Consider the following 27,733-nt stretch of genomic DNA (forward strand, 5'->3'; position numbering starts at 1 on the left):
ACAAATATTTATATTAGATGCTATGGAAATTTGGATAAATGTTAGAGCTACTTAAAAAATGAAACAAAACCATGCCTCGATCCACAGACCGGCTGAAATGATGCACATGGTACTCATGGGTCAGAAATTTGGAGTACATTTTTAGATTGCATGGTACTGCCATTCATGTACAAAGTAATAACTCCCTACCCTGTCATCGTGCATGATACTGCCATACTGGAGATTTTATTGCAACCTATTCTATAACATTTGTTTCACGTACATATTGCCAAATTGGATCATTATTAATAGACCTAGGCTGAAATGGTACATGGTAGGGCAATGAATAAAGTATTAATGCCCCACACTGTAATGCTGTATGGTATTGTCATACTGGAGTAGTACTTGCCTATTCTGTAACATTGGTATGAGTATTGTCACACTGGATCAGTATTAAAACACCTAGGCTGTAATGGTACATGGTATGGCAACGAATAAAGTATTAATACCCCACACTGTATGCACATGGTATTGTCATACTGGAGTAGTACTTGCCTATTCTGTAACATTGGTATGAGTAATGTCACACTGGATCAGTATTAATACACCTAGGCTGTAATGGTGCATGGTACTGCCAAGTAAACAGTATATTAAAACCGATGCTGAAATGCTGCATGTCACTGTCATGTACAAAATAACAATAAACCTAGGCTGTAATGGTGCATGGTACTGCCAACTACAACTGTATATTATAACACCTACACTAAAATGCTGTTACTGCCATGTACAAAGTATCTATACACCTAGGCTGTAATGGTGCATATGGTACTACTGCCAAGTACACGGTATATATTAACTCCTACCTGAAATGCTGCATGTTACTGCCATGTACAACACCTAGGCTGAAATAGTGTATGCAGACCTGTCAACCTGTTTGACCCCAAAATAGGGAGAATAACATTTATCAGGGCCAAACAATAGGGAGAATAGGGGAAAATAGGGAGGTTGGTAATTTTCAACTGAAATGATATTATACTCCTAACTTGTAGTCTACAGTACCGCTGATGTATAACTGGACATGGGTACGCGTACAGGATCGTATAAAGACGTATAAACAAGTACAATCGCGTATAAACTCGTTGACAAACAAATTGCCGCGTAGACGCCGCGTAGACACCTCGTATAATCCCTGTACGAGTTTATACACAGGAAATGCTATTGTGCTCAATGAATAGTCACCGAAAGAATTAGTGGGATGTTTGAAACAGCCGTTTCTTAAATCGTAGTTAAAGACGTGATATTCACCTAGCAGCGAAGAGGACGCAGGTAAAGTGTTTATCAGCATAGAATTTAACTGTTTTTCGTCGTATACAAATAGCCTACATGCGAACTGCACACATATGGTACGCCGCGCCGTGTATACAAACAAGTTAATAAATTGTGTATATTAAACTGAGTGCATCATGGCATATGCACAGTGCACGCCGTACTACTGTACTGTATTCAGGACTCGACCAAGGCCAACGTACAATAACGACCTTGCGTGAAATCCGCGAACTGACAAAGCAGCCTGCTATTGGTTGAGAGTCCTGCACAGCACTGTGTCAGTCATAACGTGTTTGTGTAAACAATCAATCTATTTTTAGATTACACTTATTACGCGAATAAGCATAGGACTAACTGTTGGCTATTTTCAGAAATGTCGCAAGTGATAAAACATTAAAAAACCGGGAGAATAGAATAAGAAACCAGGAGGCCGGGAGATTCGGGTAAAAACCGGGAGTCTCCCGTTAAAACCGGGAGAGTTGACGAGTCTGGTGTATGGTACAACTTGTCCTTCATGTCTGGATAGAATTAGGTGACTTGCATATTTTTAAACAGTGATCTACAATGACCCCTAAATGACCCCTTTGACTTTTAAGTTGCTGAATGACCCACCATCCAAGGATCATTAATTGTGTTGATAATTATCATTGTAAAGAAATGAAATTTGCCAATGTTGTACAGAAAGTTCCAGACATCAACTCTTTGTTGAAATTGTTCAGAGAGACAAGAAACAAATTAATTTAAATAGAAATATATCTTTCTTTCATATCAATTTTATTTCAATCAATCACATCAATCGTTCGAGACAAGACAAGACAGAGATGCAATTAAACATAAGAGTGAGAACATCAAATATTAATGACATCATAAAATATGAAATCAGTATTTAAATCACATAGTAAGTTGAGAGATTGATTGAGGAGACTACTAATAAAGTTTAACAAGAAGACTTGCGGAAAAGAGCAAGGGGAGCAAGGAATAGTTCTAAGCAAAACAAGACACTATGAAGGCAAAGAGAATCCCACCATAGCCATATTTTATATTTGACTGTTACTTTTCAGTAATTTTTACACCTGTTTCCACCATTAGCACACATTTATGCCTGTATGTCTTAGGCAAAGTGACCAGACATCCCCAGATAAAATACTTCCCTGGAAATGTCCCCCAATTTCATGTTATTTTCCAAGAACATCTCTGAGTTTGTGAAACCCTGAATAATTCCAATTTTACCATTTGTTGTTTGTGCATAGAAATGGCTTGGACATACAGGTAAGGTGGGATTCTTGAAAAACTAAAAACCTTCCTGTTCATTCATGCCTCACTCTGTGAGATAAAGGCATCATAAAATCATGAAATATAATTGCATTAGGATAACTGAATAACTTCATACGATATATTTCAGAAGGAAATATCATTTTGAACTCAGTAATATATATACAGAAACTCCCACTAAAGATTTTTGGCATTGTGTTTTTATATCTCAGACAAATTATTTGTTTCAGGAGGAGCTGTTCTAAACTTGATCATTTGTTCATCATCCTTGTAACATAGAACCACTAAAAAACTGAGCGGCCCTTGAAATTCCACTCTCCCTTTAAACTTTCACTGCATAAACTTTTAGGCCTACAACCCAGGATATTCCATGAGGACTGAGTCACAACACACCAGACCCATCCCTCAGATTCAAAGCTGAGAATGCATGAGAGGCCAGCTGACAATGGACTAGATGTTAAAAATAAGATAATAACTTAATTTGTATATATCCATCTGCTGACAGGATCAGAAAATTGTAGTAAAGTTTTTGAACATCTGCAAAAATCCTGGGAATGAACAAACATTTTGAGACCCACTTTTGGGTTGCACAACACCTACAGTACCTTTGATGTCAACATGGGGATGGGAGGGGACATCAACATGTCCAGAGATTTCCTGAAGAAAAGTATGGTCACCTTAGCCTTAGGCTAGGGCTTACTCATCCTGACTGTGATCATTGTTTGACATATAATAATAAGCATGTTATACAGTATAGTCGTGGTACAAGACTATTGAAATACAGTACTATCACGACTGTATAGAACTATGGGCAAGCACTTACATTTACAACAAGCGTGAACCTGATAGTTGGATACAGTACATGTTAACGTTAACTCCAACAGAACTGTGCCCTACCTTTGCATGTAAATTGTCAGTTTAACAAGAATTACTTGATATTGACCACATTAAGTTAACTGTACCTCTCAAATTATTCAACATCAAAACTTACCCCCACAAATGGTAACTATGCGCTATTCCTCGTAAGCTTGTTCTGTGGAACGGACGCTTCCCGGTCAGATCCTTTTTCCTTCAGCACTGACTTAGACGTACATTGCTTGTACTGTATTTATAATTCTTGTGTGCGTCAACCCTATTTATAAATTAACTGGATTCTTATATACAACGCAAATACTGAAGCACAGATGTGCTTCAGATCAATAGAAATAGAAAAGTTCTATATACGTTGAGAATCAACAATATACAGTATCTTCCCTGGATAGAAAAATACTCCAAGAAGGGAAGGCATCAATCCGGCCAAATTGAATAATTGTTATGGCACAAATACGTTTGCGTCCGTTTATATACATTTCATACATGATCCCGTTATCGATAGATCATGTTTCATTTTTTTACGATTGGGACTTACGACAGGATAGCTTAGATTGTGGTAAAAAAGCGCAGTATACCCTATCCAGAGAAAGGTAAACACTAGCACTGGAAACACCATGATTCCGTAGTACGTTTATACATCATTTTCACAGAGCGAAGTAGTACAGTACTGTGCTTGAACATGTCTTGATTGCAGACGACGCAAAAGAAGAGGACGACGTGAATTTTGCCAACTGCAGAGGCCTAGTCCAAATGCTTATGACTTTGTCGCTTCACTTCACTATCAAGTCCAGGAACTGTTGCAACTCAACTTCTCGCCGTCTTGGTTCGCAACCAGTGTACCAATTTTCAACTAATTAGGCCTATCCTACTCAAGACGTTAGGCCTACCAGAGGCTTAAGAACACTTGGCCCAAGTGATCAACTATAACGAGTAACGTTAGATGAACTACAGTACGACTCCGACGTTTTGCCCAGTTGCTATTATTATTTACCCCATTGAATTGTCTGCAAATTGCTGAGATTCATTGCTAATGAAATGGCTGTCAGTTTTCCTTCGCCACCAAGCTGTGGGCATGCCTGTCTGCGTGTTGCCCTTGTCATTTACATGATCTTTTTTTGGGTAAGTTTTTGATCATTTTAAAATTTAGTGTAACATACAATTTGTTGTGACTCTTTGCCTGGCAGCTGGGTGAGAACAATACATTACCCCACCTTTTGACTAGCAGTTAATAAAGCAATCAGAATGCAGAGTACATTATTTCCATACTTGTTTTACACTACAGTAACTTTGATGAAGTGCTAAGCAATTGAGTGCTGAACATGATACTGATAGGGGCACACTACATTCTTTGAAAATGCGAAGGCTGAAAAGCAGGTAGTCCTAATTTGAAGAAATAACATTGTCTTTACAGTGTTCTTCCTAGTAGTGGGTGTTCTACCTGGTAGGTGTTCTTCCTATAGTGGTGGATGTTCATCCAAGTGGTGGGTGTTCATCGTAGTGGTGTGGTGGATGTTCATCCAAGTGGTGTGGTGGATGTTCATCCTAGTGGTGTGGTGGATGTTCATCCTAGTGGTGTGGTGGATGTTCATCCTAGTGGTGTGGTGGATGTTCATCCTAGTGGTGTGGTGGATGTTCATCCCAGTGGAGTGGTGGATGTTCATCCAAGTGGTGTGGTGGATGTTCATCCAAGTGGTGTGGTGGATGTTCATCCAAGTGGTGTGGTGGATGTTCATCCAAGTGGTGTGGTGGATGTTCATCCAAGTGGTGTGGTGGATGTTCATCCTAGTGGTGTGGTGGATGTTCATCCTAGTGGTGGATGTTCATCCTAGTGGTGGATGTTCATCCTTGTGGTGGATGTTCATCCTAGTGGTGGATGTTCATCCTAGTGGTGGATGTTCATCCTAGTGGGTGTTCTACCTGGTAGATGTTCTTCCTAGTAGATTTTCTACTTGGTGGGTGATCTCTTAGTGGGTGTTCTTCCTAGTGGGTGTTTTACCTGATGGGTGTTTTTCCTAGATTATAGGTGTTCTTCCTGGTAGGTATTCGTCCTAGTAGATGTTTTACCTGGTAGGTTTTTGTCCTAGTAGATGTTCTGCATGGTAATATTATATGCAATATTTAATGATAATTGTATATGATTGACAGTGTTTAATATATATGTCACATGGTTGGGAAGCAAGTTAGCAATTTATGTCTTAATTGTGTTAATATTTAACACTAGTCACAGGATGCATGTAAGCTTGTCTGTGCAGTAAACTAATATGTTGTGTGAGTATAGCTGACAATCAAATGAAACTATGAAGTCATTTCCAGACCTCATAATAATAAAATGGTAAGAAAGTCAACCAAGAACTTCTAGAACTATGCATAGGTTACATATTTCTTACTCATTTTTTATTTCAGTCAGATATATGTTAAAGGGTTATGTTTGTTTCCTTACTCATTTCAGTTAATTGGGGCTGCAATATTATCAGTTGGAATCTATGCTGAAGTTTCTAAATGGGACTATGAAGGGGTCACCAATGTCTTACTTAGCCCATCAAGTGTGATGATAGCTATTGGAGGTTTTATGTTCATATTAAACTTCTTAGGGTGGATCGGAGCCTTGAGGGAAAATGTTACACTTCTTAAAATTGTAAGTATGTCAAAATGCATTTGTTGGTAGAAATTCAAGATTATTTTGCTGAGAACAGACGTTTTGTTATTTTATATTGTAGTTTGGTTTTCAGAGTTGCATACAAGGAGAGATTTTTCTAGTTTTAATAAAAGCAGCTGTAAATACAGAAATCATAAACAAAAGTAATGAAGTTTGGTAAAATAAACACTTCAAAATAAAAACAAAGTACTATGCTTCCTCTTTTGATTGCTATGGAGGAGAAGAATATTCTCAAAGTTTATAACACTATTTTTATTTGTTTCTTTTTCCTTTGTGACTTTTATGTTTCAGGTTTGTATTTTAAGCCTATAAGCAGTACTGTGTTAATAAGTACATTTTCTTTCTCAGTTTGGATGGACTCTTTTGGTTGTTTTTTTCCTTCAACTTTTTGGGGCCCTACTGGCAATTGTGTTCAGTACTCAGGTAAGACAGGTCTTTAGTCTCCATTTCATACAAGTTTTTACTGCTAGTTTTACCATTGTTAGGTGTCTACTTTGTCAACTACTGTATACCAGATGTAATGTTATCGCAGGACCATTGTCCTGAAAAGGAAACCAAATGAATGTTGATTAACCACCATTAGATTATTAAATTCTGCGACACTTTGTCAAATTATTGAAAAGTACAAATCTCATAAAAACAGTAAATTGCAATTTCAAAAGTTATGACATTTATGTAATTGTTAGTTATACTTGGAATAATATTGGAAATTAACCAAAATGACCAAATATTGCCATTTAAGATGAATCCTACAAATGAAACAAAATGGCAAAAATGTTGAGTAATTTACCTAAGAAAACGGAAACAATAACCTTTAATTAATTACAATCCTAATCTGTATATTGTAACATATTGCTGGTTTAAGGTAGCACACATTTACATGATAGCACATTGCAGAGCCTTATTGTATTTGGGTAATCACTATTCAACTATTTATTTCAAATTGTGGTTCAGACATTCACATTCAGTACTACTCTATGACACAACCTTTCACAGTTCTACATTGTGTATTAATTATACTGGTCAAAGGTTGCTTCCTTGGCATGTCTTGAGTTGTTTTCCAGAGTTGGTTTTGAAGCAGAGTGTAAACAAAGGTGGGAAGGAGTATTTACTTAGAAAACATCAAAACAACTCTTAAGTTGTGCGAATTCCAGAGTATGTCTGTGTGCATCATACTTGATTCACTGCTAATCAATGAGAGAACAGTCATTTGTAAATCTCATATCTGATTGCTATACAATGGAAAGTAAATCTATAACTCTAATTGTTGTTACAAATTTTGTTAATGACATCAACAAGAGCAGACACTCATGGATTTAGTCACCACTGTCCTACTTTTGGGGTTCCCTAAATGACTTTTTCTCTCTTTAGTACTTGGCTGCAATGTGTTATTTACAACCTACATTACCACACAACAAATTAAAAGTGCATTAAGAAATGTTCTACTATGTTTTTCAATACAATTTATTTAGGTTTGAAAGCCTTCTGGCAGGATACACATAAAACCTGCTGTTGAGCCACAGTTTGCTATGTGTCTTTTGACTCGTACCCAAAGGATGGCACTCAGTTACACTCCATGTCAGTTACAATGTCTACCCCCCCCCCCCACCAAATATGGGCTGCAAGTTGTATTAGTTACCACAGCCTCCCTTCTAGCACAGAATTGTTATGCAGGAATATGGCCTGTAGGACATTACATAGATATACTGTATCATCATGGGCTTATATACATTATGACTGAATTCATATCAGCACTTAACTCCTAAACTTGAATACTGATGTGTAGGTCCACTTGCTGTTGGCTTGAAGTCAACATATGAAATCATAAACTCAAAGCTTGAAATACTGTGTGAAGTTGTTTTGTGTGGCAGGAAACAAGAAAGTTCATTGGCCTTTACTACCAAAGAATACCATAGAACATTTGGTATTATAGCCTTCTACTTTTCTGAAGACTATTAAATGTATTTTCTATGGTAATATTTGAAGAAGTGGTTGCTATTTGCGGTACACACAGTCACCCATTTACTAGGACAAAAAGTAACAAGTTGTGATGATGTTTTAATCCCCAGACCCGCAGAATTGTAGACACGACCATTCAGCGTAATGTTCGTCTATATTATGATGATCCAGATATACACTTTGCACTTGACTCATTGCAAACTGAGGTTGGTATAAGAAACTTCTTGGTTCATTTTTTTGTGATTATGTTTAATATGGATGTATTGTTCTTTGCAGAACTTAAGCTACAAACCTTTAAACTCCTTTAAGTGTAGAACCTACAAGTTCTGTAATAACCTTAAATCTTCTTCAAATTTTCTTCTGACTTGTGAACTCTATTTTAGAACTTTTTTCAACAAATATCTAGAAGAGATGCAAGCAGATGAAATGAAATAGCATTGTATGATAGACATCTGTAAGACACCTGTATGTAATTACTATATATATATATTGAACATTTAATTTGTACTTATATCTATGTATGTATTCTTACACATATATATATTTTGTTTTTTCTTTTCTTTTCTTTTCTTTCTTCAGGGAGTCTTCCACATTGTTAAGCTTTTAAGCTTTATGGAAGACTTCCCTCCACTTTGTACTTTTGTGGCAAACAAATAAAAAAATAAATAAAAAATAAAAAAGTTATGTTTGAAATAGCATTGTATGATAGACATCAGTAAGTTATGTTTGAAATAGCATTGTATGATAGACATCAGTAAGTTATGTTTGAAATAGCATTGTATGATAGACATCAGTAAGTTATGTTTGATATAGCATTGTATGATAGACATCAGTAAGTTATGTTTGATATAGCATTGTATGATAGACATCAGTAAGTTATGTTTGAAATAGCATTGTATGATAGACATCAGTAAGTTATGTTTGAAATAGCATTGTATGATAGACATCAGTAAGTTATGTTTGATATAGCATTGTATGATAGACATCAGTAAGTTATGTTTGATATAGCATTGTATGATAGACATCAGTAAGTTATGTTTGAAATAGCATTGTATGATAGACATCAGTAAGTTATGTTTGAAATAGCATTGTATGATAGACATCAGTAAGTTATGTTTGAAATAGCATTGTATGATAGACATCAGTAAGTTATGTTTGATATAGCATTGTATGATAGACATCAGTAAGTTATGTTTGATATAGCATTGTATGATAGACATCAGTAAGTTATGTTTGATATAGTTTAATGATAGTGCCCCCATCATGTGAGATGTATGTCCATGTATCTGATGTACATGCATGATGCAGGTAGTAATATTTCAGACGTGTTTTTTTGTGTTTTACTGATCAGTTTGAATGTTGTGGTGGTGCTGACTACAATGACTGGGACTTGAATATTTACTACGATTGTGATGGAAGAGCTGTTACAGCTTGTGGAGTGCCCTACTCATGCTGTACACCATCTCTTGTGAGTGCTTGTAATATCTAAAGACCACCACCATTTCACTCCCATTCTTCCCTTATCCCCATGCAATAAATACATAAATGAATTGATTATGATTTTCTTCATAACAGTGCAAAATGTTATATTAATTGTTAATTCCTTGCTTGAGGCATAAGTAATCTATATGGTGGTGATGTTAGATTAACTTCATACTTGGAATGTAGATATATTCTTATTGAGTACCAGAACCCTATTTTTTCTGTGAATTTCAATGGTCATTTGGGGTCAACAGAGGGCAAAGTCTGAAAATGTAGTAAACACAATAACTCAAAAGTAAATCTTTGTTGAACTTCATACTTGGTATGCAGATCCAGCTTGCTGAGTACAAGAACCCTATTGAAAATTGGTTGAGGTCAAAGGTCAATTGTACTTAACATTTAAGTCAAAGTATGAAAATCTTGTAAATTCTGTAACTCAAGAAGTATATCTTTCTTGAACTTCATACTAAGTGTATAGATCCAGCTTAGTGATTGCAAGAACCCTATTGAAATTGTAGAGGTCAAAGGTCACATGGGGTCAACAGTTGTCAAAGTCTGAAAACCTCTGAAGGCTGATAACTCAAAAATTAAAAGCTACAATTAATCTGCTAATTCTTCAATGTTATGATATTTTTTAGTGACATAGTTTGGTCAATTCAGTGCAGTTTTGTGAAGGGGCTCTATAGGACTTCAACAAAACATACAGTCTTCCAGGATATGAAATCTGCTTGAGAGTTGATAGTCTCTTAAAAGATAGTCAGTATAAGCCCCAAATTATAGCACGCTTTAATTGCTAAAAGTTTTCAAAAAGTACTTTCCTGGAGGTCTTAACTCTCCAAATTGTAATCAGACATTTTTAAGGAACACACAAGATGACTGAATGTCCCAGTGAGGAAAATTTCCTCAAAGGTAATAAAAATGGTATAAGAATTTTGACCAAAGGTGACCATATTTTAATATCTAGCATATTTGGGGCCAATACAGCATACCTTTCAACGTGCATTCAACCGTTTTCACCCTCTGAGCTTCAAGGGGTCAATAGGTTATCTCAAATGGTGCCAAAAAAAAATTGGCTCAGGGGGTCAACAGATTATCTCAAAATTTGCTATTTTCTCAGTGATTTATACAACTTTTGCTTTGGCAGTAGTTTGTAAAAATATTTCACAGTGTATAAACAATGTCATGTAACTGTCATTCAGTAATAACAATTATGAAAGGGATGGTTGGTGGCAGAGCTGATTTGCTAGTAAAATTGGTGAAAGAAATTTTCCTTTAATTCATTCAATATATACATGTGTCTATATTTCACAGAGGAAGATACATTGAAACATCTTGGAATAAAAATTCAATACTGTGAAATCCTTACCAGTAAATAAAATGGTTGATGTGCCAAGAAGGGAGTGCTACAAATAAGAGCTGGAAATCTCTGATCTTTTCTGGTTCTCATTTAATTCTTGGACAAATTTAACTCACTTGCTCTACATAAGTCAGATAGCTATTATTGTAATTTTGAGCACATTGTATAGCAAGGAATCCCAAAGCCAACTGGCTCTTGGGTATATGTAGCAGCAATGTGATGTGACAAACAGTGAATGAATCATTAGGAACATTAAATGACCTTAAAAAACAATATTAGCTCATATTCTTCATTCAGGATCCAGTGGTAAACACACAGTGTGGTTACAAGGTCAGAGAGGGGGACCACCACCCTCTCACCCTTCAGGATGATATTTTTATCCGGGGGTGCACCTCGGCCTTGGCTGTCTGGATTCAGGACAACTTGAAGCTAATGATGGGCCTTTTGCTAGGACTTTGTGTACCTCAGGTAATATTCACAATCTCTTCATATTTGATATAGCCAAACAATATGGCAAAGCCATATTCATGAATGTCTGGCCACTTCCACTTTGTCACTATGAACTTTTATTTTGTAAATTTGCTGCTCTATGAAAATCAGTCATTTCCCCTGCCTGCTGAATGTGTACTTGATTTCTTTCAAATTATGTGTTGTGTTCTCTTACGTATATAGTATCAGTCTCTATAAATTAATACATTGTAAATTTGGCTAATTTTCACCTTTTGGTAGATTTTAATAATAATAATATGAATTATCAAGTGGATGGTCCTCCATATTGCCCTGCATACTCTGTATACATATATTAACAGAGCATGCTCTGCTCCCATAATTCTGTTTATCTTGTAGTGCTTGTATCATTATCTGAACAGTTTTAATAGAGAATCTCCTAATATTTTACACAAACAGTTGATTGGCTGTGGAATGACCTTCAAATTCATCATTCAAGTGGAACAAGAGATAATGCTTTATAATTACCAAGTGGCACCAACTGAGTACAATGCAGAAGAATATAGCGATTAAGAACACATAGGGAGAGAGAAGACTGAGTGCTTACATCGCAGCAGATTTTATATAACTATTAGTCTGCAGTTTTCAGTGATATTCATCGGTCTGCAGTTTTCAGTGATATTCATTGGTCTGCAGATTTCATGAATTCATCTGTCATTTTCAGAAGTCTCTTTTGGTCTACAGTTTTCAGAAATTGGTCTGCAGTTTTCAGAAATCTCTATTGGTATGCAGGTTTTCATGAATTTCAACTGATCTGCAGTTTGCATAAATCTTTACTGGCCTAGTTTTCAGAAATCACTATTGGTCTGCAGTTTTCATCAAATCACTATTGGTCTGCAGTTTTCATCAAATCACTATTGGTCTGCAGTTTCCAAAATCTCTGTTAGTATGCTGGTTCATTATAATCTCTATTGATCTGCGGCCTATAATGTTTGTTCATATGTAGGTTGTCATAAACTTTTCAGATGAAGTTGATACTCAGTTCATATAGTTGTCATTTCTCATGTTAAAGCTCTTCTTTAAGTAAGTCTGTGCACTGCCAATAATGAATCAAACTGTAGCCTCTCTCTATCTATCAAGGGAGTTTCTTCATCCAAAGTACTACTTATATTTATATATATTATTGTGTGTGATTTAAAGTAGAAGTAATCTTCCAAATACTGCCTGATTTTTTTAATGAACCTATTAATCATTCACCTTGCCTTTTCATGCAATCTATACTTATCATGGAATAGTTACTGATTTTTTATTGAATTTGAAGGTTTATTGAAAGTGAAACTTATAAGAACCTCAAATGATCTATCATGCCTTGAATTTTGTACAATAAATTTAATTTCTGGAAATTCTATAGAATTGTTAGTTTTATACACATATTTATGTTATTTAACATGATCTATAAGGTGCATTCAGGGTGTATGGACTGTTTAATGCTACAATATTCTATGTTTGTCCTGTAAGCCCTTTAATACCATTATTTCATATGAAGAGATTTCAGTTTGAGCAGCTCATTATGATCGCTTCTCGGCCTTTTAGCTAAGATCATGTGTAGTATCTGTTCCCTTTCGAGGGGACGATGATCACACAGTCACAGTCCCGATGCAAGGGGACTGGGGTTGAGAGTGGATCAGTCGTTCAGTAGTTTGGTATTCGTGCCCAGGTTCTTTCCTGGGCGACTTTTTCTTAAAAAGTATCTCATTATATATCTGAATATTAAACTGCATAACTTGCATTAATTAGGTCAATGCTACTGTTTTATGGAATCCATTTTGTGGTTTCTATTGGAATTTACTTTCTGTAAATTGCATTTGAAGCTACTGGGTTGTTGAAGCTAGCCTAGTAGATGTTAGCTTGATGAGTAAATTTCAAAGCATATGTTTAACCTCTAAATTGTTAGTTGAAAATGTTCAAGCCTTCAATAATTATACAACAGATTCAGCTTAATAATGTAGGACACAGGTGGCAAAAGTACAGCCTGCAGGCCACATGTGGGAAGGTACAGCCTGCATGCCACATGTGGGAAGGTACAGCCTGCATGCCACAGGTGGGGATAGTGCAACATGCATGCCAAGGGTGGGGACATTACAGCCTGCATGCCACAGGTGGGTCAGTACAGCCTGCAGGCCACATGTGGGAAAGTACAGCCTGCAGGCCACATGTGGGAAGGTACAGCCTGCATGCCACAGGTGGGGATAGTGCCTCCTGCATGCCAAGGGTGGGGACATTACAGCCTGCAGGCCATAGGTGGGGACAGTACAGCCTGCAAGCCACAGGTGGGGACAGTGCAGGCCACAGGTAGGTCAGTACAGCCAGCAGGCCACAGGTAGGTCAGTACAGCCAGCAGGCCACAGGTAGGTCAGTACAGCCAGCAGGCCACAGGTAGGTCAGTACAGCCTGCAGGCCACAGGTAGGTCAGTACAGCCTGCAGGCCACAGGTGGAGACAGTGCAGGCCACAGGTAGGTCAGCACAGCCAGCAGGCCACAGGTAGGTCAGTACAGCCTGCAGGCCACGGGTGGAGACAGCACATTAGATCCAAAAGAAAAATTAATCTTGAAGAATTTTGTAAAAAAGGCCTAAGCCTCTTTGTATTTAGCATAGCAAAGGACAATGCACATGTAGTAGAACTTTCATATTTAAGTTTCATGTAATGTAAATTTTGTGTTTTGTGATGTGCCCATGGACAGGAGACAAAGTGCAACCAAGTCAGTTTAAGATCAATATTTGGCCACCAAACTCTGCTGTAGGCCAATTACTCTGTGCCGAATAATAAAGTTATTACTGCAGGCAGCTGGTTGCCAAAATAGTCTCAAAGAATATTTTGTCAACCGTTCTTAGTTGAGTGAAGAATTTCTGATTTACATTTGTTTCAAATGCTCCTAATCACCATATTTGGTCATTTTTCTTGCTGTGACGATTTTCTTGAAAGTTTCATTATGCCATGTGACCACAGAAGGTAAAAGATATTTGTTCAGTTGATACCATGTCTTAAAATGGACAACACAATCAGATATCAAGTATCTGTAAATATGTTGCAATAATTAAATACCATCATGAGACGAGAAACAGCATCACAGCCTAGTTATTAAATAACAACATGAGACGAGAAACAGCATCACAGCCATGTTATTAAATACCGTCATGAGACGCCAATCAGCATCACAGCCGTGTGATTAAATACCATCATGACACGACAATCAGCATCACAGCTATGTGCTTTAAATAAAGTAGCATTAGAAGTAGCGTTGGATTAGAATTTAAATTCTTTTAAAGTATAAACCAACCAACAATGTCCATGGAATTTGAGAACATTGCATGTTAAGATCTCATTTTCCTGAACTGATTTGAAATGATTTAAAGATAAAGTGAATGTAGAAGTGATTTTAGGTAAGTAATATGCTAATCACGATTCAAAGTACTTATTTCTTTTTATAAGTAAAGTCAAAAGAGTGTCAAGTTTTTTTTTTTGCCATGGAAGGGGGATGGGGTTGTCTTTGATAAGTTTTGAGTAAAGTTATGGTAATCAGTTGATTTGGCTTGCTAATATTCATAATATTTAAAAATTTTAATGGTCAGCATGCTCCTTTAAAGGTCATGTGAGTGATTATCTCAGGAATGACATCATTAATAACATTAAATTTTAATAAAGAGACTATATAGTTCACCTACGCAAGATGTTATTGACATCACTTAAGAAGAAAATGTTTTCATTATTTTGTTGATCAAGATTGTTTGTATTCCAAAGGAGCTGTGTAATGGAGATCTGTTTGTGGATGAATTAACCAAAGACATATAAGTTGTAATTGAATAAATTAATTGAAATTAAAAGATTGAATGATGCAGTTTGTGTGAATTAGTGATGAAATAAAATAATGTCACAGAACCATTTCTTAATTTGAATTTAAATTCAAGATTTCTTACTGGTGAAAGGAAAATTCCTGCCACATTTGAATACAGACCATATTCTGGCCTTGCACTCAAAAGCAACTTCCCCCTAACTCCTCATGCCCCCTCCTCCCTCCCCCTGCCTCATGCCCCCTGCTCCCCTGCCATCAATTATAGACAATTCGGATAGATTGATGAATATATATTGCTGAGCTTGCTGTACAAAGTGCCAGCGGTACAAAATACCTTTCAACCTGTAAATATATAACCTGGGAACAGGACAACACAGAAACAAAATCTTGACACAAAAAGTCATTTAAAAATAATTTTATTGATACTAATATGTTTCTGACAATCTCTATCTTTACAAGTAAAATGATTCTTGTAGCCAAAAAATACCTCTTTTCTAATTGTTTTACAAGACACACTTTAAACTGACTGGCTAATTCTGGCCTCATTTGTCTATTTCAGTCTTTTACTGTTGACTGTAACAAATCCACTATGAAACTATTAAAACATAAAAACAAACACACATACAGACACACATACCTACACACAGACAAACATTTACAGACCAACATCTACAAACACAGAAAAAAATACCTATAGACACAGACCTACAGCCAAACACACCTACAGACCTACAGACAAGCATACTACACCTTCACACTGATATGTCATTATGAATGAATAAAAATAAATAAGAGCATAGGAAAAGCATGGTACACTCCCATGAAATAACTTCAGGAAGAATCAGTGTGATAAATGTGTTTATTTCACCAAGCTGTGGTACAACCTATGCTGCGTTGCAAGGTGTGGACCTTGATCAGAACAATTGTAACTTACAAATGTGTACATTTAGTAGCTAGCATTTATGCACCAGTGTGGACAAAGGTGGAAGTAGTCATTCTAATTTCTTAGAACAAGTACTTAACTCGATACCCAGTGAATATTCATGATTCTAGCCACACCATTCAAACATGATTTTACAGTTAAAGACACAATAACTATTCTTTTATTTTTAGATTTGTTCAAACTTTGGAAGTATACACATGTGAAGAATGTTGGATCCATCAGAGTAGCAAATGTGACCATATTCCACAATAAACATTATGCCATGCCAATAGCTAGATATTAAACCTTGGCTACAGTTTTCTTTCTTTCAGAAACAAAGCTTCCACTCACATACTTCCAATGAACAGTTGTTGTAGTATATTGTTCTTGCCATCAATACATGCACAAGTTATGAGGGACAAAATCAGTTTCTTGTCAGAAGCAGCTGCAACTTCAAACATTGCCACAATTGTTTCAAGCTCTTACAGTTTACTGAATTTCCTTCCCCTTTTTAATATTCTAGAAAAAATTGTAATCCATGCATTGCATAGGCCTACTTATAAAACAGAAAAAAACTTGACACCAAAGCTGAAATCATTTCCTATCATCAGACTAAAGAATACCATCATCAAGTTTAAATAAACTACAAATTTTCCATCACCTGTGAATAATAAAAAGTGTACTGATGCTTGTTTGAGACAAAGTGCATTTTACTGTGAGTGTAACTTTATGAAGAATCATTTACATTTTTTTTCTCAATTTACTCTGAGTTGTATTATCTTCCTCTCATGTTACAAAGTATTTACATTTAAATTAGTATTCAAAATACTAACTTAATAATCTCTCTTCAAAACTAAATGAATTTCATTCAAATCTTTTTTAACGTGATTGAGCTGTGAAGACCTTACGGAAAAAAGAAACAGAGGCAAAAACATTTCTACAACTGTCATACATTGCAAAGTCATGGGAGATGCTGTTTAGAAGCTAATTTGAATAAGTCTGGGCATTACTGACCATTGCTTAAGGCACAGTATTACAGTGTGCTGAGTTGTAATTTGTTGTCACGGTGGCAAAAATACTTGGTAATTCAACTAGTTCAGACACTGTCAGTAATTGCACAACAAAAGAATTACAAAACTAAAGGTTGGAATGCAAAACCTCAACCATTGTTGGTAAAAGAATCTACTAATGGTGATCTCCTTTATCTACTCAATTAATGCTTTCTACCTAACCTGCAACATGAGTCAATTCTAGCACTGCACCTCCATTGTTATACTTCCAAATCACAGCCCACTCATATCTACTCAATTAATGCTATCTACCTAAGCCTACTCTTAAAGAAGCCTTCTATAACCTTCCATATCAAATAATTCACAGATGAAAGTTTATCATCACTCATCATTATCAATATCATATCACTATGATCAAAATTATAGCCTATGATAGCATGTTACCATGATCAAATTGATAGCCTATGATAGCATCTCACCACAATAAAATTGATAGCCTATGATAGCATGTTACCATGATCAAATTGATAGCCTATGATACCATAAATCAAATTGATAGCCTATGATACCATGATCAAATTGATAGCATATTATCATCATCAAATTGATAACCTATGATAGCATGTTACCATGATCAAATTGATAGCCTATGATAGCATCTCACCACAATAAAATTGATAGCCTATGATAGCATATTACCATGATCAAATTGATAGCCTATGAATGCATGTTACCATGATCAAATTGATAGCCTATGATAGCAGGCATTGATAGCATAGTAACATGATTGGTTTCTTAGCCTTTGAAGGTATATTTTCTTGATTAAGTGGTTAAGTTTATTTATAACAATCAACAGGATCTAGCTTATAACATAGTAGGAGCAACTTGCCAGATTATCTCACTGCTATGAAAACATTTATAAAAATCACTTTGAAAAATGAAGCGGCCCTTTTCACATCAGTGCTAAATTTAAAAACTAAACGAAGTGCAGGCAAAACTTGAGAATACAGTTTGAGAAACGTTACAATATTAATAAGTCACCCGAGAAAAGATTTGGGCAGGAAAATGGATATATGAACGTTACCAAACTGACCCCTCTGATTGAGGAATTGACTTTTACTGTACTACGCCAACAGTCAATCAAATAAACTCCAAAAGAAATGACCCAAATGCAGCATTTCAAAGCTGTAACCTTGCCAACCTTTCTAATTGAATACTTCCCTTCTGGACATGCCTATTTTAATACTGTGTTTGTACTCGCCTGCTCATTATAGTACACCAGCCTATCAGGTAATCTAGCTTGCACTGAGTTCTACAGATGTGATTTGTAGTGGTATCACTGTTACTTGCAGCTTTATAATATTAACTACCATGTGTAACTTCCCTGGTCTATGTACTGTTCTTCTACTCAATTATTTATTTGTATATTCTCATAGCTTTCTTGCTCCAAGTTTTATACTTGTATTCCAAGGTTTCTTGCCTCTTGTACCATGACCTTTGCTACTGTACTGTGCTCTGCTTCAGTAAGATATTTACTTCATCACTCTTACCTCTAGCTGGTCATATATGGAGGATTATATATTAAGTATAGTATACGAAGTATACTTCATATATGAAGTATAGTGAATTATGAAGTATAGTATACGAAGTATACTTCATATATGAAGTATAGTGAATAATGTAGTATAGTGAAGTATACTTCATATATGAAGTATAGTGAATTACTTACTATGCAAGAATATTACTGAAGTACCACTTTGTGATCGATCTACTGATAATCCTAAATTATCTATTGAGAAGCATATCTTGTCTTGAGAAGCATATCTTGTCTTGAGAAGCATTGAGAAGCATATCTTGTCTTGAGAAGCATATCTTGTCTTGAGAAGCATTGAGAAGCATATCTTGTCTTGAGAAGCATTGAGAAGCATATCTTGTCTTGAGAAGCATTGAGAAGCATATCTTGTCTTGAGAAGCATTGGGAAGCATATCTTGTCTTGAGAAGCGTATCTTGTCTTGAGAAGCGTATCTTGTCTTGAGAAGCGTATCTTGTCTTGAGAAGCGTATCTTGTCTTGAGAAGCGTATCTTGTCTTGAGAAGCGTATCTTGTCTTGAGAAGCGTATCTTGTCTTGAGAAGCATTGAGAAGCATACCTTGTCTTGAGAAGCATTGAGAAGCATACCTTGTCTTGAGAAGCATTGAGAAGCATATCTTGTCGTCTTTTTCTATCCTTTTTCCCTTTTGTTTTTTTGCTTTTCTCAAAGATATTTCTGCAAGAGACTGGCATGTGAGTTGAAGGATTCTTAAAAGACTTGATTAACATTTTATGTTGGCATTTCCTTTTCCCCATTTTAAGTTCACAAGGTGGATAGCATAAAGCAACTTTGCTTAACCCCAGAGATGTTATTTAATGAACTTTTTTATTAAGATTGTATATAAACTGAGAAGGAACAACAATAAGCAATAACTCAACTGTACAGAAACATATAGTTTTAGTCCATTCACAATTAATGAAGATGCTGCATATGTGATGTACATTGACTTAATATCACTATGACAGACTATCTCACTGAGTTATGGGATGAACATTGACTTAATACCATCAGGACAGAGTCTCTCACTGAGCTATGGAATTTAAATTGACTTAATATTACTAGGACAGACTCTCACACCAGCTATGGGATGTACATTGACTTAATACCATCAGGACAGACTCTATCACTGAGCTATGGGATGTACATTGACTTAATATCACTAGGACAGACTCTCACACCAGCTATGGGATGTACATTGACTTAATACCATCAGGACAGACTCTCTCACCGAGCTATGGGATTTAAATTGACTTAATATCACTAGGACAGACTCTCACACCAGCTATGGGATGTACATTCACTATGACATACTCTATCACTGAGTTATGGGATGTACATTAACTTAAAATCATCAGGACAGACTCTCTCACTGAGCTATAGGATTTAAATTGACTTAATATCACTAGGACAGACTCTCACACCAGTTATGGGATGTTCATTGACTTAATACCATCAGGACAGACTCTCTCACTGAGCTATATGATTTAAATTGACTTAATATCACTAGGACAGACTCTCACACCAATTATGGGATGTACATTGACTTAATACCATCAGGAAAGGCTCTATCACTGAGCTATATGATTTAAATTGACTTAATATCACTAGGACAGACTCTCACACCAGTTATGGGATGTACATTGACTTAATACCATCAGGAAAGGCTCTATCACTGAGCTATATGATTTAAATTGACTTAATATCACTAGGACAGACTCTCACACCAGTTATGGGATGTACATTGACTTAATACCATCAGGACAGACTCTCTCACTGAGCTATAGGATTTAAATTGACTTAATATCACTAGGACAGACTCTCACACCAGTTATGGGATGTACATTGACTTAATACCATCAGGACAGACTCTATCACTGAGCTATAGGATTTAAATTGACTTAATATCACTAGGACAGACTCTCACACCAGTTATGGGATGTACATTGACTTAATACCATCAGGACAGACTCTATCACTGAGCTATATGATTTAAATTGACTTAATATCACTAGGACAGACTCTCTCACAAAGCATACAAGTTTTGGATTCACTGGAAGATACTAAGCCTGTTACCACTAGATATCTGCTATGCCTGTACAACCCCCAAGGGAAAGCCTAGAACACAGAGCCCTTTGTTTGTGAGCAAGCTACCAAGTAGAATGCTTATATTTTCAAAGATGCAACAGAGAAGCTATCTAAGGGTGAGACTGACAACTCTATATAATTACATACATCTGTGGTAACAGTATTGATGGAGGTAGCTTCATGAGTACACCACCAGTAGAGTTCTAATATACAATGCAATGATATACACAGGTCTTTGCTGAATGTTTTTTTTTCAAAATGAAAGATCTGTAGCAAGATACAGATATATTGCAAGTCCTAGTATTAAGAGTAACCATGAATGAAACAAGTTCTCATTCAGAAAGGGTAAATAAAAGATGAAAGATCTAAACATTGAGCGATTAGCAATACGCAAAATATGTAAAGCTAAAGAAATCCTTTGGGATCAACAAATCAATTGCTTTATCAAAATAACAGCAATAGAATGAGAAATTGCATATAACAAGTACATGCCAAAATCATGTAGTTTTTTCACTAAAACATTACCCGAATCAGGACATCAACAACATTAAATGGCATAAAAAGACAGCAACTCCCATGACCTATAGATTGGTCACTTGGGGGATTTGATGGCTATTGAGCCTCCTGATACAAAGCAAACAGGGATTAACTCTTCTCTCTGGTCAACAAAACACACCCGTTAACTGAAGATACCTCTAGATACATAAATGTTATCCCTTCTGGGATTAACTCTTCTCTCTGGTCAACAAAACACACCCATTAACTGAAGATACCTCTAGATACATAAATGTTATCCCTTCTGGGATTAACTCTTCTCTCTGGTCAACAAAACACACCCATTAATTGAAGATACCTCTAGATACATAAATGTTATCCCTTCTGATGGAATGTTGATTAAACCTGTGGCATACTCTACAGTAACAGAAGAGTGCTGCTACACAATCAGGTTGTATAAATAGGTCCTAACAATGACCGACCACACTCATATAGGTCCTAACAATGACCGGCCACACTCATATAGGTCCTAACAATGACCGGCCACACTCATATAGGTCCTAACAATGACCGGCCACACTAATATAGGTCCTAACAATGACCGGCCGCACTCATATAGGTCCTAACAATGATAGATAATACTTGTGTAGGTCCTAACAATGATAGGTTATACTTGTTTAGGTCTTAACTATCACAGACCAGTAATACATGTGTACATCCTAATGATGACCGGTTATACATGATTAGGTCCTAACAAAGACCAATGACTGTAATACTTGTATAGGTAACACCCATGCAGACCGTAACCGTGACAACTCATAATTGTGTAGGTCTTTATGATGGCCGGTCATACTTTTTAAGGTCCCTATTATGACCGGTCACAATAGTTAAGGTCCATATGATGGCCGGTCAACCTGTTAAGGTCCTTTTTATGGTTGGTCATACTTGTTAAGGTCCTTATATGACCGGTCATACTTGTGTAGGGCCTTATGATGACAAGTCATACTCGTGTTGTTTCGTTAGCATTCCACTCAGATTCAGAATCTGTGTCGGAGATATCCTCCTCTTCATCATTGTCACTGACTGAATGGTCGCTACCGGAAACAGAATCCGAGTCTTCTCGCTTCACATCTGCTCTTTGAAAAAGGCAGATCACCTGTAAATTCAAACAAGAAACAACATTTGACCCTTTGAAACAGCATCATGACACTGAACTCAGAGCCAATGAATCATTTCATTGAGCAGCCACTGATATACATTGATATTATGAAGCAACAAACGAAAAAGAATGAGAAAACAAAGGAATGAAAACAAAACCTCTTCAAATCTCAGCTGAAGCTATATCATGTCATATAACACAGATTAATAGACTAGAATTAGTACCCTAATCTCAGCTGAAGCTATATCATGTCATATTACACAGATTAATAGACTAGAATTAGTACCCTAATCTCAGCTGAAGCTATATCATGTCATATTACACAGATTAATAGACTAGAATTAGTACCCTAATCTCAGCCGAAGCTATATCATGTCATATTACACAGATTAATAGACTAGAATTAGTACCCTAATCTCAGCCGAAGCTATATCATGTCATATTACACAGATTAATAGACTAGAATTAGTACCCTAATCTCAGCCGAAGCTATATCATGTCATATTACACAGATTAATAGACTAGAATTAGTACCCTAATCTCAGCCGAAGCTATATCATGTCATATTACACAGATTAATAGACTAGAATTAGTACCCTAATCTCAGCCGAAGCTATATCATGTCATATTACACAGATTAATAGACTAGAATTAGTACCCTAATCTCAGCTGAAGCTATATCATGTCATATTACACAGATTAATAGACTAGAATTAGTACCCTAATCTCAGCTGAAGCTATATCATGTCATATTACACAGATTAATAGACTAGAATTAGTACCCTAATCTCAGCTGAAGCTATATCATGTCATATTACACAGATTAATAGACTAGAATTAGTACCCTAATCTCAGCTGAAGCTATATCATGTCATATTACACAGATTAATAGACTAGAATTAGTACCCTAATCTCAGCTGAAGCTATATCATGTCATATTACACAGACTAATAGACTAGAATTAGTACCCTAATCTCAGCCGAAGCTATATCATGTCATATTACACAGATTAATAGACTAGAATTAGTACCCTTATCTCAGCTGAAGCTATATCATGTCATATTACACAGATTAATAGACTAGAATTAGTACCCTAATCTCAGCCGAAGCTATATCATGTCATATTACACAGATTAATAGACTAGAATTAGTACCCTAATCTCAGCCGAAGCTATATCATGTCATATTACACAGATTAATAGACTAGAATTAGTACCCTAATCTCAGCCGAAGCTATATCATGTCATATTACACAGATTAATAGACTAGAATTAGTACCCTAATCTCAGCTGAAGCTATATCATGTCATATTACACAGATTAATAGACTAGAATTAGTACCCTAATCTCAGCTGAAGCTATATCATGTCATATTACACAGATTAATAGACTAGAATTAGTACCCTAATCTCAGCTGAAGCTATATCATGTCATATTACACAGATTAATAGACTAGAATTAGTACCCTAATCTCAGCCGAAGCTATATCATGTCATATTACACAGATTAATAGACTAGAATTAGTACCCTAATCTCAGCTGAAGCTATATCATGTCATATTACACAGATTAATAGACTAGAATTAGTACCCTAATCTCAGCTGAAGCTATATCATGTCATATTACACAGATTAATAGACTAGAATTAGTACCCTAATCTCAGCTGAAGCTATATCATGTCATATTACACAGATTAATAGACTAGAATTAGTACCCTAATCTCAGCCGAAGCTATATCATGTCATATTACACAGATTAATAGACTAGAATTAGTACCCTAATCTCAGCCGAAGCTATATCATGTCATATTACACAGATTAATAGACTAGAATTAGTACCCTAATCTCAGCCGAAGCTATATCATGTCATATTACACAGATTAATAGACTAGAATTAGTACCCTAATCTCAGCCGAAGCTATATCATGTCATATTACACAGATTAATAGACTAGAATTAGTACCCTAATCTCAGCTGAAGCTATATCATGTCATATTACACAGATTAATAGACTAGAATTAGTACCCTAATCTCAGCTGAAGCTATATCATGTCATATTACACAGATTAATAGACTAGAATTAGTACCCTAATCTCAGCCGAAGCTATATCATGTCATATTACACAGATTAATAGACTAGAATTAGTACCCTAATCTCAGCCGAAGCTATATCATGTCATATTACACAGATTAATAGACTAGAATTAGTACCCTAATCTCAGCTGAAGCTATATCATGTCATATTACACAGATTAATAGACTAGAATTAGTACCCTAATCTCAGCTGAAGCTACATCATGTCATATTACACAGATTAATAGACTAGAATTAGTACCCTAATCTCAGCTGAAGCTATATCATGTCATATTACACAGACTAATAGACTAGAATTAGTACCCTAATCTCAGCTGAAGCTATATCATGTCATATTACACAGATTAATAGACTAGAATTAGTACCCTAATCTCAGCTGAAGCTATATCATGTCATATTACACAGATTAATAGACTAGAATTAGTACCCTAATCTCAGCTGAAGCTATATCATGTCATATTACACAGATTAATAGACTAGAATTAGTACCCTAAGGTGCACTAATCTAGTGTTTGATAATATAGAGTTTATTCTTAATTACACAGACTAATAGACTAGAATTAGTACCCTAAGGTACACTAATCTAGTGTTTGATAATATGGTGTCTATTCTTACACTAAAGTTCCAGTACCCATGTAGATCATTTGCAGAAAATAACATTAAAATGTTTAACATCGCCTTAATCTGTAAGTTTGCTGTTAGCAGAACCAATGAGGTCTGTACAGGTTTCATTGGTCACTTGTACATCACTAAAGCATTTTTAAGTGAACAACCTGTTAACAACTCTTCTTGAATGAATTAAGCTTACTTTGAAATTTGGTGAGTAAAGTCTGTTGGTTTTGTCTTTATTAGCCTTATCCAGCTCATGTTTATGCAGCTTCACCATCAGTATCTCCTTCTCTGGGCATCTATGGGGTGGTTCCTTTACTGTCTGGAGTACCCTATCATTACCATTTGAAAGTCGACTGTCCCCTGAGTTAGCCACAAAAAATGTGTTGAACCATAAATGGAACATTTTGTCCTGCAAAATAACAGTAAGAATAATATTACAATCTTCCTTGTAAAAGATTTTTGTTAGCAGATTTTCTTTCTTTGTACTTTTCAACTTGAAACTGTTTCATGTAATGGTAAAATTGGTACCAAAATAACTAGCCCCTGACAGGCTAAAGGATCCTCAATATAAGGGATGTGTTATGATGGATGCTATTCTCTGTCAAAGCAAGTACACACCTTCACCAATTTCCTTTGCTTTGAGAAAAAGTCTATCTTGATATCTCCACAGACAGGAATTGGTGTAGGGAGTTCCAGAACAAGAAAGCGATCCACCTTCTTCCCCTATAGATTGATGAAACAGAAAAAGAGCAAAATAGAATACAATTTAATTCTAGTTCATTAAGGGATCATTTGATCCCAGCAGATGCAACACTACATAACCAATGCTTCACAAAAATCAGTTTGATAATGTCAGTAGAGTTCATTATGCAGGTGTCACTGAATTGCAACCTCCTAGCCCTCCAAGATAACCTATCCATTCCAGAATCTCTCTCTCTCTGCACTACTCTCACCCAGAGTCTCAATCTTAGTTTGAACTTTGAGGTTTATTATATTTTAATTGTTCATTTCATATCATAAACCAAATATCTGTTTGCATCTTTGCTATTGTGCTACTCATTCAACTACTTTGTTCCATATTAGTATCAACCATATATCTCCGTCAGGCCACTAAATACTTTTTAGTCCTTCAGCTGTAATATGACAAGTAATGTTATTAACAATGCCATTAGCAATAGTACTTACCAGGAATGTTTGAGACGTAAATATCTTGACTTTTCCCTGGTAAACTGTAAAAGATGGCTGAAATGTTGCTCCACCCATCATAGGAATGGTTTCAAATTCTATCTTTGTCATGAGTAACGTTGTTGGAATGTACGTCAAGTTCTGTCGCACTAAACTCCCATAATACTCCACATAACGCCGCTGCGAAGGTATTGTCACCCCCTGAAAAGACAGAAAATACTTTGTATGTTACTTGTATTGCACTTCTCTTTTAAGTGACAGAATTGCCCTGTTGATGACATCATATGAACATTAATGAATGGTTCAAAATGGTAATTAGGGAAACGGCTGGACGAATATCTAAGGACTGTCTCTCTAGAAACTTACAGTAGAAGAACTATTTGCTCCAAGCACTGTCTTACTGGTCTGGGAAACACACAGTAGAAAGTACGATTTGGTACAAGCACTGTCTTACTGGTCTGGGAAACACACAGTAGAAGAACTATTTGGTCCAAGCACTGTCTTACTGGTCTGGGAAACTCACAGTAGAAGTACTATTTGCTCCAAGCACTGTCTTACTGGTCTGGGAAACACACAGTAGAAAGTACTATTTGCTCCAAGCACTGTCTTACTGGTCTGGGAAACTCACAGTAGAAGTACTATTTGCTCCAAGCACTGTCTTACTGGTCTAAGGAACTCACAGTAGAAGTACTATTTGCTCCAAGCACTGTCTTACTGGTCTGGGAAACACACAGTAGAAAGTACTATTTGCTCCAAGCACTGTCTTACTGGTCTAAGGAACTCACAGTAGAAGTACTATTTGCTCCAAGCACTGTCTTACTGGTCTGGGAAACTCACAGTAGAAAGTACGATTTGGTCCAAGCACTGTCTTACTGGTCTGGGAAACTCACAGTAGAAAGTACTATTTGCTCCAAGCACTGTTTTACTGGTCTGGGAAACTCACAGTAGAAAGTACTATTTGCTCCAAGCACTGTCTCACTGCTCTAAGGAACTCACAGTAGAAAGTACTATTTGCTCCAAGCACTGTCTTACTGGTCTGAGAAACTCACAATTGAAAGTACTATTTGCTCCAAGCACTGTCTTACTGGTCTGGGAAACTCACAGTTGAAAGTACTATTTGCTCCAAGAACTGTCTTACTGGTCTGGGAAACTCACAGTAGAAAGTACTATTCGCTCCAAGAACTTACTGGTCTGGGAAACTCCCAGTAGAAAGTACTATTTGCCCCAAGCACTGTCTTACTGGTCTGGGAAACTCAAAGTAGAAAGTACTATTTGCTCCAAGAACTGTCTTACTGGTCTGACAAAATTCCCAGTAGAAAGTACTATTTGGTCCAAGTACTCAGCTGTGTTCTTGGGAACAAGAACCTAGGGAACTAATA

General features: G+C 36.2%; 3 protein-coding genes and 1 pseudogene across 7 annotated transcripts in view; 2 read left to right on the top strand and 2 right to left on the bottom strand.

Moving 5' to 3' along the window:
• Positions 1–3,708, bottom strand: part of LOC139968566 (rap1 GTPase-GDP dissociation stimulator 1-like) — a 37,781-nt gene extending 34,073 nt beyond the window's left edge. Inside the window, exon 1 of one of the 3 annotated variants that reach the window (XM_071972656.1) lies at positions 3,569–3,708. The gene's annotated coding sequence lies outside the window, so the exon portion shown is untranslated. The remainder of the gene's footprint in view (positions 1–3,568) is intronic. The other 2 variants (XM_071972655.1, XM_071972657.1) reach the window with 2 other exon arrangements.
• Positions 3,709–4,077: 369 nt separating this feature from the next.
• LOC139968575 (tetraspanin-15-like) lies at positions 4,078–18,051 on the top strand. 2 transcript variants are annotated; one of them, XR_011793504.1, is made up of 8 exons: positions 4,078–4,569; positions 5,900–6,085; positions 6,455–6,529; positions 8,176–8,271; positions 9,417–9,533; positions 11,202–11,372; positions 11,811–13,703; positions 13,894–18,051. XR_011793504.1 is itself a non-coding variant. In XM_071972674.1 (7 exons), the coding sequence occupies exons 1-7, from the start codon at positions 4,486–4,488 to the stop codon at positions 11,922–11,924; spliced, it is 843 nt and encodes a 280-aa protein (XP_071828775.1). In that variant the 5' UTR covers positions 4,078–4,485; the 3' UTR covers positions 11,925–18,051. The 2 variants fall into 2 exon arrangements, 1 of the variants encoding a protein (XP_071828775.1); XM_071972674.1 differs by having other exon boundaries at positions 11,811–18,051.
• Positions 12,925–13,106, top strand: LOC139969299 (U2 spliceosomal RNA; annotated as a pseudogene).
• The window catches only part of LOC139968571 (phosphatidylinositol 3,4,5-trisphosphate 3-phosphatase and dual-specificity protein phosphatase PTEN-like), a 48,862-nt gene continuing 36,732 nt past the window's right edge, over positions 15,604–27,733 (bottom strand). Inside the window, exons 6-10 of one of the 2 annotated variants that reach the window (XM_071972668.1) lie at positions 26,355–26,555; positions 25,788–25,892; positions 25,366–25,578; positions 19,315–22,463; positions 15,604–18,940 (exon numbers count right to left, since the gene is read on the bottom strand). In XM_071972668.1, coding sequence (XP_071828769.1) covers positions 22,308–22,463; positions 25,366–25,578; positions 25,788–25,892; positions 26,355–26,555 — 675 coding nt within the window. In that variant the 3' untranslated portion in view covers positions 15,604–18,940; positions 19,315–22,307. Of the gene's footprint in view, positions 18,941–19,285; positions 22,464–25,365; positions 25,579–25,787; positions 25,893–26,354; positions 26,556–27,733 lie in introns of both variants that reach the window. The other variant, XM_071972667.1, reaches the window with a different exon arrangement.

Source organism: Apostichopus japonicus, chromosome 6 (genome assembly GCF_037975245.1).
Source record: "Apostichopus japonicus isolate 1M-3 chromosome 6, ASM3797524v1, whole genome shotgun sequence".
Lineage (NCBI taxonomy): Eukaryota > Metazoa > Echinodermata > Holothuroidea > Aspidochirotida > Stichopodidae > Apostichopus > Apostichopus japonicus.

Coding starts and splice junctions, on each gene's coding strand:
- LOC139968575 (XM_071972674.1), top strand. CDS start 4,486: ATGGCTGTCAGTTTTCCTTCGCCACCAAGCTGTGGGCATGCCTGTCTG. Junction 6,086..6,454: donor ATGTTACACTTCTTAAAATT/GTAAGTATGTCA, acceptor TTTCTTTCTCAG/TTTGGATGGACTCTTTTGGT. Junction 6,530..8,175: donor CAATTGTGTTCAGTACTCAG/GTAAGACAGGTC, acceptor TTTAATCCCCAG/ACCCGCAGAATTGTAGACAC.